Here is a 13,333-nt window from a genome sequence, read left to right as displayed (position 1 = left end):
GTCTCTGTCTCTGTCTCCTTTCATCGCCTGATAAAGGTTAATATTCAGGAGGATGCCTATATGTTTTTCTTTGGGTTCTCCTTCTTATTTAGCTTCTCTAAGAACCCGAATTATAGGCTCAATGTCCTTTATTTATGGCTAGAAACCAAATATGAGTAAGTACAGCCCATGTTCCTCTTTTTGGGTCTGGCTGCCCTCCTTTTAGATAGAGCATGGTGAACGCCAGGGAAGGTGGAGCCATTCAGATGTCTGTCTCTCGGGTGACCTGTGTGAGAACAGCCATGGGCTATGCTTTCTGTGTGCACTTGAGCAAGTCCCCCTCTTCCCTGAGCCCTAAAGGGTTTGGCTATAAATGAGGAAGAGTAGGACCCACAGAAGGGACGTAAAGATTTATTTATCTAGGGCTGGAGAGATGAATCCGTGGTTAAGAGCACTAGCTGCTCTTTCAGAGGACATGGGTTCAGTTCCCATCACCCACATGGTGGCTCTCAATTGTCTGTAACTCCAGTTCCAGGGAATCTGGCACCTTCACACAGATACACATGCAGGCAAAGCACCAGTGAATATAATGTAAAAGTAAATACATCTTTTAAAAACGTGCTAATATTTTTTAAAAGATTTATCTAATATTTAATGAGGGGGGATTGGAGAGATGGATCAGCACTTGCTGCTCTTGCAGAGGATCCAGGTTTGGTTCCCAGCACTGATATGGTGGCTCACAGCTGCCATTAGCTGCAGTTCCTGCCTCTCCTGACCGCTGCAGACTGCTGCACACACCTGTTGTACGTACATGCAATACACTTCTATCAAATAAATATTTTGAGAAATATTTACCGAGTCAGGCACTGGTGGTGCACACCATTAATCCCAGCACTTGGGAGGCAAAGGTAGATGGATCTCTGAGTTCTAGGACAGCCAGGGCTAAGCAGAGAAACCCTGTCTCAAAATAAACAAAAGAAAAAAATTTACTGAGGATCTTCTATATCCTAGGAACTATTGGAATGTGTGTTTATAGCAACACACACAATGCAGGGTCTCTTACAAAGCCCCAATCTATCTGGATGAGAAGGGCAGTTGACCCAATCAGGAAGACGGTTGTGCATTATGTGAAGAAAGGCGGGCAATTCCAGGATGTGGAGTGTGCTAGGATGTGGGTGTGCTAGGATGTGGGGTGTGCTGCCATTGTTAAGAGAGTGGTCAGAAAGTCACCATGGCTGATGGCAGAAGAGAGGGTTGAGCCATGCAGAAATCTCAGGAATGAGCATCAGGCCAAGCTCCACCCAAAGAAGGGGAGCCACAGAGTGCCAGAGTTGTGTGAGGAAGTGGGAAATCATGCAGAAAGGTGGGTGTGAACACTTCTAACCACCAGGATTTTAGTGGGGAGGGGTGAGTGTCTCCTGAAGCCCAGTGCAACACCCAGCTGTGGGGGATTTTTTTTTTAAGATTGATTTTTGTTAGCCGGGCAGTGATGGCGCACGCCTTTAATCCCAGCACTCGAGAGGCAGAGGCAGGCGGATCTCTGTGAGTTCAAGACCAGCCTGGTCTATAAGAGCTAGTTCCAGGACAGGCTCCAAAACCACAGAGAAACCCTGTCTCAAAAAACCCAAAAAAAAGGGGGGGGGGCTGGAGAGATGGCTCAGCAGTTAAGAGCACTGTCTGCTCTTCCAGAGGTCCTGAGTTCAATTCCCAGCAACCACATGGTGGCTCACAACCATCTGTAATGAGATCTGGTGCCCTCTTCTGGCCTGCAGGCATACATGCAGACAGAATACTGAGAATACTGTACACCTAATAAATAAATAAATCTTAAAAAAAAGAGATTGATTTTTGTTTTATATGTCTGGGTGTTTTGCCTACGTGTGTGTCTGAGTACAAAGTGCGACACCAGAAGATAGCATTGGATCCCCTGTAACTGGAGCTACAGATGGGTGGGTGCTGGAAATCAAAACCAGGTCTTCTGCTCTTAACTGGGCCACCTCTCTGGCCCCAAGCTTTGGTGGAATCTTAACTCCTGGCACATGATACTTTGTCCCCCCCCCAAAAGGAAAATAAAGTAAGAAAATATAACAATACAATGAATTCCCATATACCCACCACTCAGATGTATTCATATGTTACTAGCTTTGGTTTACACGTTTACTGTCATATTAGAAAATTGTTGGCATCAGACTGGGGATGTCTCAGTGTCCACAAACTTCGATACACTGAGTGTAGTAGCACACTGCTGAGCCCAGCACTGAGGAAGCAGACCAGGCTGGCCTCGCACTCACAAATCCGCCTACCTCTGTGTGCGCCACCACCATGCAGCCTTTAATTTTATTTTATGTGCATTGGTGTAAGGGTGTCAGATCCCCTGGAACTGGAGTTACAGACAGTTGTGAACTGCCATGTAAGTGCTGGGAATTGGACCCAGATCTTCTGTAAGAGTGGCCAATGCTCTTAACCAATGAGCTGTCTGTCTCTCCAGACCTTGGAAGGTCATTCTTAACTGACAGTGAGTTTGGAGATCTCTTGGGGTACGTGAGTTCTGTGGGAGGCAGGGATGGAGGAAAGCAGAGAGAGAGAAAATTGATGGCATCTCATTAGTTTTATTTTTATTTTATTATATTTTTTTTAAACTTAGCTTATTTCCTCTGTAAAAGTGTTTGCCTGCATGTATGGTCATTATATGTGTGTCTGGTGCCCCAGGAGTCCAGAGAGGATATCAGATTTCCTGGAACTGGAATTACAGGTGGTTGTGGGAGCCAGTCCTTTGCAAAAGCAGCGAGTCTTCTAAGCCACTGAGCCATCTCTCGTGCCGAGCCAGCATCTCTATTTGACCTGAAATAGTTCTGTATGAAGTATGCTAAGGTATCCTGGCACCTGGGAGCCAAGGAATACCACGAAGTCACACTGCACAACAAACTTCACTTATTGGGCAGGGATAAAACAGGAGGGTGACCGCTTTTGCTCAGGTGAGGATCAGCAGGGAACTGAACAGAAAGCAGGGTTTATATAGAGTTTCTTGGGGAGGGGTGGAACTTTTCAGGGTAGGGGTTGGTGGGATTTCATGTCCAGAGATTGAGTTTTTTACTCAGTAGGGTAGGAACAGGGTCCAGTTGGGGCAGTTAGAGTGTTCTGTGGGTTGAACCTGGCAGTTGGAGGTCCTCGGGAGGAGCCTTGCCACTTGTATGCCTCAAGAGGCTTACATCTCTCCCTGCCCTCTTTTTGGTTTATTATTGATAAACAATCAGGTTACTGGAAGGAGGCGATGTTAGCATTAAACTACTTCATTTTGATCAGGGCATCGAAGTACTTTTTGTAAACACTGTCAGGGTATAATTGGGAGTCACTGACCTCTTCCTCTAGCTAGGGACCAGTAATCCTGCAATAGCAACTGGTTAACAGTCTGGTTAGAAATCTTTTGAACCTGTTGAAGAGATCTAGTCAAGAAGTTTATAAGGGGGCTGGAGAGATGGTTCAGTGGTTAAGAGCATTGACTGCTCTTCCAAAGGTTCTGAGTTCAATTCCCAGCAACAACTTGGTGACTCACAACCATCTGTAATGAGATCTGGTGCCCTCTTCTGTGTATGCATGCAGGCATACATACAGACAGAATATTGTATACATAATAAAAATAAATATTTAGGGGGCTGGAGAGATGGCTCAGAGGTTAAGAGCATTGCCTGCTCTTCCAAAGGTCCTGAGTTGAATTCCCAGCAACCACATGGTGGCTCACAACCATCTGTAATGAGGTCTGGTGCCCTCTTCTGGTCCGCAGGCGCACATGCAGACAGAGTATTGTATACATAATAAATAAAAAAAAATAAAAAAAAAAAGAAGTTTATAAGGCTGGGTGCAACCAGTAGGACTAAGAAGAGCAGGAGAATGGTGTGAGAAGGTGTTGCTCTTGCTGGGAAGTCAACATGACCACAGCAACTCTTATAAGGAAAACATTTAATTGGGGTGGCTTGCCTACAGTTTCAGAGGCTCAGTCCATTATCTTCATGGAGGGGGCCATGATGCCCTGCAGGCAGATACGCTGGAGAAGTAGCTGAGAGCCCCTACATCTTTCAGGCAACAAGAAGTCGACCAAGACACTCGGCAGTATCCTGGGCATAGGAAACCTCAAAGACCGCCCCTACAGCGACACACTTCCTTCAACAGATTACACCCACTTCAGCAAAGCCACACCCCCTATTAGTGCCACTGTGAGACTCAAACTGCCACAGAAGGATGGACTCCCATTCCATTTCGGACAGTCAGTGAGTCACTGGCCAGAGGCATCGAGCTGTTTGTTACATTTTTGGAGAGCCATCTGTAGCTGTCACAGCTTGTCACTTCAGCAGAAGACAAAGGCCACCTCTCTCGGCTGTTCCTAAGTCTAACCCTCACTGATTCTGTAGCACTTTGGTCTACTGGTCACTGGCCAGTGAGTCCATTTGGTCCTGGAGGGTGAGGATGGTCTGAGCCACCCACTGGGGATCCTGGATGAACTAAGAGGAAAACTGATAGTGAATAGCTGAGGAAGTAGTCCGCCCCACTGCTCCCATGGTGACACCCATGGTTGTACCCAGAGCTGTGGGAGGTGTTGGCAAGAGTTCTTCACTAGGTACCACTACTAGTTTTGGGAAAGGAATACCAGGGAACAAGTAAGTCCCAGACCACCCGAGCAGTAGGCAGTGATGTAAACTTGAGTGCTGCAGAGAATCGAGGCATAGGGGCTAGGTGGTAGAACTAAGGGTTAAGGAATTATTGCAGTCTACAGAATCCAGTGTGCCCACAAAGTATGTTCCTAAGGAGCATAGTCAGAAGACGTGGGAGAGATAAGGGGTGGCTTTAGAGCGATCAGTGTCCAAGTGGGACAGGCAATAGACTAATAATAAGACAATGGACAAGGCCACAAATGGTGGTCAGTTTGACCTAAGAGGGACACACATTCTCCAAAACAGTCAGGCAAAGCATCATTCAGTAGCTGATATACAGAGGTCAAGGTCCGAAACGAGATGGAGTGATGGAGGTGGGACAGCATTGTCTAAAAGGGGTGATGTTAGGTGTGAGGGAGGCTTTGCACTGCTTCTTCCATGTCTATACCTAGGGTTTGAGAGAGTGGGATATGTGTCCTCTGGTTTGGTTGTTTTTTGAGACAGGATTTCACTGTTTAGCCCTGGCTGTCCTGGAACTCTCTTTGTAGACCAGGCTGACCTCGAGGTCCACCTGCCTCTGCCTCCTGAGTGCTGGGACTAAAGGTGTGGAGCACCACCACCCAGCCTTTTTTTTGTGGGGGTGGAGTGCCCTCTGTATTTCGATTGTGCCTGATTGGGCAGCTGTGGTAAATGCTATAGTAAAGTTTCAAATGACCTTATCTCCTATCTGGGGTGCCATAGGTAATTAATTAGTATGTAAAAGGTGGAATGTCTTCCTGAGTATGCATGATACATCCTAGGCACAAGCAGGCATAGCGGATAGGTGTCTGAGGAGTTGACTTAGGTGCTGTAAGGACAGGTATCTTCTTTTGGCAACCTGCTGTGAGTAGACTTCAGGCCCCACAACACACGTGATCTGGCTGAACTGTTAAGTACAGTTTTCCTAAACCTTTGAAATCTTTTTTTTTTAAATATTTATTTTTTAAATTATGTATACAACATTCTGCCTCCATTCTGCCTGCAAGCCGGAAGAGGGCACCAGATCTCAGTACAGATGGTTGTGAGCCTCCATGTGGTTGCTGGGAATTGAACTCAGGTCCTCTGAAAGAACAGTCAATGTTCTTAACCACTAAGCCATCTCTCCAGCCCAAACCTTTGAAATCTTAATATAACAATAGCATAGAGGGAGGAAGAAACATTTTTCATTACCTTAAACCACTTTCATAGACCCTCAGAACTTTCTAAAGCTTTCCCCGGTAACCTCTGCTAGGCTGTCTTTAGGAACTTCAGTCCTGCCACACAGTGCTAAGTCTCAGTTGTCTTGATGATCCCATCATGTATTTTTAAAGCTAATACATCTCAGTGACTCATTTCATAAAGGTCGGCTGCCAGCATGAGGTGCATTCTCGTATGAATACATGGAGGTGCAGCTTTAATACCATAGTAAGCAAAAAAAATTATTTATTTATTTTATTTATTTATTTATTTATTTTTGGTTTTTCGAGACAGGGTATCTCTCTAGCTATGGAGCATGTCCTGGAACTAGCTCTTGTAGACCAGGCTGGCCTTGAGCTCACAAAGATCTGCCTGCCTCTGCCTCCCGAGTGCTGGGATTAAAGATGTGTGCCACCCCTGCCCGGCTCAAAAACCAATGCAACCCGAGCCCACAGAGGAAGAGGAAGGGTCGCAAAGGACTCAACTAGACAAAGTTCCTAAACTCCAAGCTGGAGCTGAGAGGCATGACAGAAGCCCAGGAGGTTGTGGAGAAGCTGTTAGACAAAGGGACAAGGTCACAGAGGCCCAGAGGTGGGGCCCTGAAAGGTGTAGCAGGCTCCAGGAGACAGGACACTCACTTACTGAGTAAGGGAGGGGGGATGGATGGAGAGAGCAGGTGGAGGGTAGAAATGGCTAAAGAAGTATGCTCTAGAATTTGGAATTAAATATGGTGTGTGGCAGAAGCCAGCAGAAGCAAATGATCAAAAACAGACATAATTATACACACTGTAAGGAGTCAGTTTGAAATGTCAAAATGTGGGCATGGCTGAAGGGTAAGTATGGCGTCCTCTGCCAGTGCTACCTGAAGAGAGGGCACTCAGGAAGGGGTAGTGTTTGGAGAGAAGCCCCTGTATGATAGGAGATGTGGCAGTGGTGAAAAGAGAAGAGAGAATAAGTCAGAGGCTAGAGCCTTGCCAAATAGAGGGAGCATATCCTGGAACTCTTGGGTAGAACAGTGCAGGAAATGGGTTGACAGATTCCAGATCATCTAAGTAAAGGCAAAGGTATTTTGTGACTGGGGATTGAGAGATGTGGAAAAGAAGGCATTCTTGAGGTCCAGGACAGGGAGGTGTCGAAGGGGATGGTGCAAGGAGAGTGTAGGCATTGGGTGTCATGGGATGCAGAGGGACCACGGCTGAGATGAGGATCCTGAACCAAGTGGTAGTTCATTGTTTTGTTGTTGTTTTAACCTCAAGTATGGAGGTATTAAAGGGGGAGAAAGTGGGACACAGAAGGTTCTTTCTTAGGGGTCAGAAATAAGAAGCTTATGTCCCCTGAGGCTGTGGGGAGAGTGGGTATGAAGTCTGGGTGTTATATTTGGTGGGGTTTGGTGAGGTTGGTAAAGTTGTCCCTCTAACAGTAGAGGAACGAGGAGAGGAGGTCCCTAAAACTCTATCAGGACTGAGTAGGTGACCCCAATATCCAGAAGGAGAGAGATAGATCGCCCTGATACTGTGATGTCTACCTGAGACTCCCAGTCAGAGACGGCACTGGTCAGGCCAAGGGAACCAGGGACCCTTCAACCATCCACAGCCAGACTGAGGACGACTGATGGGTGGTGTGGGTTTGCTGCCCTCGTGCCGTGAGGGACATGGTTCGGGTTGTTTACTTGGGTTCAGACAGGCCCAGGCCCAGTGGTCCTTCTGGCTGCATTTGAAACAGGGAGGGGCACAGAAAGGGAACCAAGATTTAGGGCAAAGGTGTGGCTATCCCAGCACTCAGGAGGCAGAGGCACACACTTCTCTGTCTACAGATCAAGTTCCAGGACAGGCTCCAAAGCTACAAGCTCTCCAAAAACCAAAAAGAAGAAGGCGTAGCTAAGAGTAGACACGGCACTACTGAGCTCCTGCTCTCTATCGGGAGTGCTCTTGTAAGTTTGAGGAGGATGCATTTGAGAAGGGTTCCATGGGTATGCCGCACCTGTGCTGATGCTGATGGAACCGTCCCAGCCTTTAGGAGCAGCTGCTCCTGGGAGCTCCGGTAAACTCCTCCTGTGTGGCTCTGCACCCAAGAAGCCCATCTGGGGCTGGATGAGCAGGAAAGCCAGCTGTGGTTTTGCTTTTTCATTCAGTGAACAAATATTGATTGTGTATCAGCTAAGTCTAAGAACTGTTTTAAGCTCTTGGCATACAGCAGCAAACCCAAGAGGCCATACCTGTCCACTGGCTTCCCATTCTGCCTGGATCATGCTTTCCACTGGAGCCCAAAATGAATGAATGAGCTGGCTGTGACCACGGCGGTGCATGTTTGTGATCCCAGTTCTCAGGAGGCATAGTCGGGAGGACTGCAAGTTTCTACTAGCCTGAACAACATAGAAAAAAAACAAAAACAGAAAAACAGCTGGGGGTGGCTGTCCGAGAACCCAGGTTTGGTGCCCTGCCTACCACTCACTGTGTCCCACTCCTGTTCTGTGTCTCTACAGGACTATGAGAAAGCCCTGTTCTTTCCCTGCAAGGCTGCAGAGCTTGTCAACGACTATGGCAAAGGCTGGAGCCTCAAGTATCGGGCCATGAGTCAGTACCACATGGCTGTGGCCTACCGCCTGCTCGGCCACCTGGGCAGTGCCATGGAGTGTTGTGAGGTGGGGAAGCTGGAAGCACTCAGGTTGGTGGGAGTGGGAGTGGATCTCAGGCTCAGGAACTGGGCCCCTATTTTCCAGAACAGCCCACACAACCCTACTCCCCCACCCCCTGCCCTGCAACAAGGCTTGCCATTAGCCACGAAGAGAATGTTTCTATCACAAACTCTGTCCTAGACCTTATCCCTTCCAGTCCACCTCAGGGCAAAGAGATTCCCGGCAACCTCTGTGGACCACTTTGAAAAGTGAAGTATAAGGGCTGGGGATGCAGCTCAGCTGTAGAGTGCTTGCCTGATACGCACAAAGCCCTGCTTCAGCCAGGCGGTGTTGGCGCACGCCTTTATCCCAGCACTCGGGAGGCAGAGGCAGGTGGATTTCAGGGAGTTTGACACCAGCAAGTTCCAGGACAGCCAGAAATACACACAGAGAAACTCTGTCTTGAGAAACGAAAACAAGGGACTGAAGAGATGACTCATCAGGTAAGAGCCCTGGCTGCTCTTCCAGAGGTCCTGAGTTCAATTCCCAGCAACCACATGGTGGCTCACAACCATCTGTAATGGAATCTCATGCCCTCTTTTAGCATAAAAGTGTATATGCAGATAGAGCACTTATACATAAAATGAATAGATCTTTAAAAATAAATAATGTTTTAAAAAAAGAAAACTGCCGGGCGATGGTGGCGCACGCCTTTAATCTCAGCACTCGGGAGGCAGAGGCAGGCGGATCTCTGTGAGTTCGAGTCCAGCCTGGTCTACAGAGCTAGTTCCAGGACAGGCTCCAAAGCCACAGGGAAACCCTGTCTCGAAAAACCAAAAAAATAAAAGTAAAAAAAGAAAACCCAACAACAAAAACAAAAACAAACAACAACAAAGCCCTGGGTTCAATCTGTAGTCCTACATAAAACCCAGCTTGTTAGTGCATGCCTCTTATCCAGTCCCAGCACTCTGGAGGTGGAGAAGGATCAGAAGTTCAAGGCCTGACTGGGCTACATGAGACTCTATCATTTAAAAAAAGAAAAACAAGGGCTGGAGAGATGGCTCAGCGGTTAAGAGCATTGCCTGCTCTTCCAAAGGTCCTGAGTTCAATTCCCGGCAACTACATGGTGGCTCACAACCATCTGTAATGAGGTCTGGTGCCCTCTTCTGGCCTAAAGGCAGACACAAAGAAAGAGTATTGTATACATAATAAATAAATAAATATTTTAAAAAAAGAAAAGAAAAGAAAAACAAAAGAAACAGAAAAAAAGTTCCCCCACTCAGACTCGAATTCCATTACTTCTTCCTCTGGTCCCAATAAAGGTACTTCTTCTCTCTGAGTCTGTTTCATCAGCCAGAGATTACTGTGATCTTTGTGGTACAGTGAGGGAGGCCTCACCAGCTTCATGACCCTAGCTGTCCCTTCTGAGGGGCTCCTGGGTATGCGAGCTTGCCTGAGTGCCCAGCCTCCCTTGCAGGAGTCCATGAAGATTGCTCTGCAGCATGGCGACCGACCACTGCAAGCGCTCTGTCTGCTCTGCTTTGCCGATATCCACCGGAGCCGCGGGGACCTGGAGGTGAGATCACCAGGACGAGGTGGGGGAACCTTGGGCCTGGATCACCTTAATTCCAACTCTGCCTGGCTTTGCAGACAGCCTTCCCCAGGTACGACTCCGCTATGAGCATCATGACTGAGATTGGAAATCGCCTGGGACAGGTACATGTGCTGCTGGGTGTGGCCAAGTGCTGGATGGCCAGGAAGGTGTTGGACAAGGTGAGGCCAGGCCCTTTCCTGTAGCTAAAACTCTCCCTTGTGCTCCCAATTTGGGGCTACATAGGCAATACCGGGGGTATGGTATTAGACTTGTGCCCTTTATTTAACATCTGCCTCACTCTGCTCCCATGAAGTCCAAATATTCCCAGTGTTTACACTCAAAGGAAGGCCCGTGTCTTAGCCTAGGGACCCACAGCTTATAAAGGGCCAAAGCTGGCATTTGAAGATGAGATTCTTAAATTCCCTTCCACTGTCTCAGAGCATCCCACGAGCCCATTATTCTGCCCATTCTGTATGCATAAACTAAGGTAATTTGCTCACACAGTCCTTCCTACCTTCCCACGGGATGATGGGTCCACCCATTTCCCTCCCCAAGCCCACTTTCCTTTTCTTTGCAATGAGTCAAGGCAGGCAGACTGCCTACACCTCTGGCCTCTGCTCACCTTCCAGGCTTTAGATGCCATTGAGAAAGCCCAGGACCTGGCTGAAGAGGTTGGAAATAAGGTCAGACATGATTCTGTCTCCTGGGTCTGGGATCAAGAACCCCGCCACTCGGTGGAGGAGACAGGATAATCGGAGTTCAAGGCTAGAGTTGGAAACTAGCTTGAGATACGTGAGACCCTGCTAGAGCTCCGAGCTCCTCGGACCTTCTGATGGCACTTGCAGCCATCCGGAACCCCTGGATCTCCAGCTTCCTCCCAGAGAATATTTCTGGGGCTGGGCAGGCATTTCATAGCTTGGAGAAGCACTGAATCCCTAAAAGCCTCTTAACTTAATTAAAAACCCCAGCAGGCTGGAGATGGCTCAGCACACCTGTAATTTCAGTTCCATGGATTAGACATCTTTTCCATGGGCACATGGACAAGGGCATGCCTATGGTACACATACATATGTACAAGCAAAAATACGTGAACACCCACATTACCAACCCTAACGACATCCTCTACTCCTTAAGAGCTGGGTACTTGTTATCAGGTGCTGTGTAGCCTTATAGGTATTGGCTGCAGCCTTCCCTGGGAGCGATCTCATGCTACAGATGAGGTCAAAGGCCCCCAGCTACCAGCTGCTGTGTCTTAATACTATAGCTTCCTCGGTTGTCCCCATTGGGTTCAGACCTTAAAGCCTTGGAGAAAGCTTGGTGTTTTCTGTCTTCTAGAAAGCATGCATCTCTTTCGGCTCTGATGCACAGCGCAGCTAAGATGTTGACCACAGCCACTCACATTTATCCGGGTATCACACTGGGCAGAAGTGAGCACTCAGTAACAGTTGGAAGCAAATGAGTTATTGTTGAGGCATCACAGCAGCAGGTTTGGTCAATAAAGTCCTTCAGAAACACGGCATGGTGGGGCACCCCTGTTCCAGCACTTGGGAGGCGGAGGCAGAAGGATCAGGAGTTTAAGGCTAGCCACGGCAATATAGTGAGTTTGAGGCCAGCCTAGGCTATGTATGTGAATCCCTATCTCAAACAAAACCATGGGTCCCACGTTCTCATCTCTCTTCTCACTCACTTTCTGTCCCAAGGGAACCTAAGGCTCGGGGTGGGCAGGGTCTTTCGTGACAGGAGTAGCACCTCCCTAGCCCTGCCCTCTGTCTAGCCTCACAGAATCTGTTCCCACCGTCTTAGCTGAGCCATCTCAAGCTGCACTGCCTGAGTGAGGTCATCTACCGCAGCAAAGGGCTGCAGCAGGAGCTCCGCGCGCACGTCGTGAGCTTCCATGAGTGTGTGGAGGAGACCGAGCTCTACTGTGGCCTGTGTGGCGAGTCCATCGGGGAGAAGAACAGCCGGCTGCAGGCCCTGCCGTGCTCCCACATCTTCCATCTCAGGTGAGGCCTTTGCTGGGTGGGCACGACCCCAAGATCACACGGGCGGTATCAAAGGCAAACCACCGGGTGCCTTCCCGGGCCCACTCACTGGCTTCCCTCCAGCCTCATGAGGGGCTGTGCTTAATATCATCCCAAGGGGAGTTCAGAGAGACCCCTTCCAGGACCCCTTGCCTCGGTGGCAGCAGATGCAAACTTTGTCCTAGCCTGGAAGCCTCTGGTGCAGGACAGACAGGAAGTGAGCAGGAGGCCCTGAGAGCCTTATCTGCCACTTAACACAAGCCAGAGACTGGAGACAGTCTGGTCTGGGTGAGTGGACAGAGCCCTCTGCCTCTGCAGGTGCCTGCAGAGCAATGGCACTAGGAGTTGCCCCAACTGTCGCCGCTCCTCCATGAAGCCAGGTTTCGTGTGACTTCAGTGGCCATCTTGGGTTTTTACACCACTTCCCTTGGCCCTTTCTCTACCATCAAGCTGGAAGCCCTGGTGAAATCCTAGAATAGCTACCAGGACCTCCATTACCAATTTAAGGCCTGGGGTCTGCCTGCTGCTTCTCTGGTCCTTGCTCCCCTCCCCTGCCTCTTTCTACTTTGTTCTTTATAGAAAAATAAACTGCTTGTACCTGGTGCCAGCGATTCTGACCGTTTCTCCTCACATGGGCTTCCCCAGATACAAGCCTCACTCAATACTCCATGTGAGACCCCCAGCCACCCACCTTCTTAGCAATTCAGTTACTACAAGAATTGGATCCAGGAGGCTTCCTGAATGAGGTCTCCACGCTTCCTTTGTTCACAGAGAGCCTTGCTTTTCAGTAACTCCCTTCCCCCAGCTCTTGCTCCCTGCAGTGGATAATAAATCTTTCTCCTTTTTCAAGCTGGGGAAAAAAAAAAAAAAAGAATTGGAGCCAGGTGGTGTGACACACACTTTTAATCCCAGCACTCAGAGTCAGAGGTAGGCAGATCATTGTGAGTTCGAGGCCAGTCTGGTCTACAGAGTGAGTTCCAGGACAGGCTCCAAAGCTGCACAGAAACACAGAGTTTCATTATGTAGTTCTGGCTGGTCCGGAAGTCATAGTGTAGATTCAGATTCACAGAGCTCTTCCTGCCTCCGGCTCTGGACTGCTGGAACTAAGTGCATGTACCACCATGTCACTTTTATTAGAAGGAACTGATTATCATCTCCCAAAGGCCTCTGTACAAATACCACCATAAGAGGGGTTCAATTTCAATAGGTGAATTTGGGACCATAGGAAAAAGTTCCTACTGTGAGTATATTTGAAGAAGAGGCC

At 48.5% G+C, this 13,333-nt stretch overlaps 1 protein-coding gene across 1 annotated transcript in view; it reads left to right on the top strand.

Moving 5' to 3' along the window:
• Rapsn (receptor associated protein of the synapse) overlaps window positions 1–12,665 on the top strand; it is a 15,144-nt gene extending 2,479 nt beyond the window's left edge. Inside the window, exons 3-8 of the mRNA XM_050124327.1 lie at window positions 8,323–8,481; window positions 9,932–10,030; window positions 10,105–10,227; window positions 10,678–10,731; window positions 11,852–12,051; window positions 12,388–12,665. Coding sequence (XP_049980284.1) covers window positions 8,323–8,481; window positions 9,932–10,030; window positions 10,105–10,227; window positions 10,678–10,731; window positions 11,852–12,051; window positions 12,388–12,460 — 708 coding nt within the window. The 3' untranslated portion in view covers window positions 12,461–12,665. The remainder of the gene's footprint in view (window positions 1–8,322; window positions 8,482–9,931; window positions 10,031–10,104; window positions 10,228–10,677; window positions 10,732–11,851; window positions 12,052–12,387) is intronic.
• The last annotated feature ends 668 nt before the right edge of the window (window positions 12,666–13,333 follow it).

The sequence above is a fragment of the Alexandromys fortis genome, unplaced genomic scaffold, assembly GCF_014885135.2.
Source record: "Alexandromys fortis isolate MF-2015 unplaced genomic scaffold, M_Fortis_MF-2015_v1.1 scaffold_222, whole genome shotgun sequence".
Taxonomy (NCBI): Eukaryota; Metazoa; Chordata; class Mammalia; order Rodentia; family Cricetidae; genus Alexandromys; species Alexandromys fortis.
This window is presented reverse-complemented; position numbering and strand designations above follow the sequence as displayed.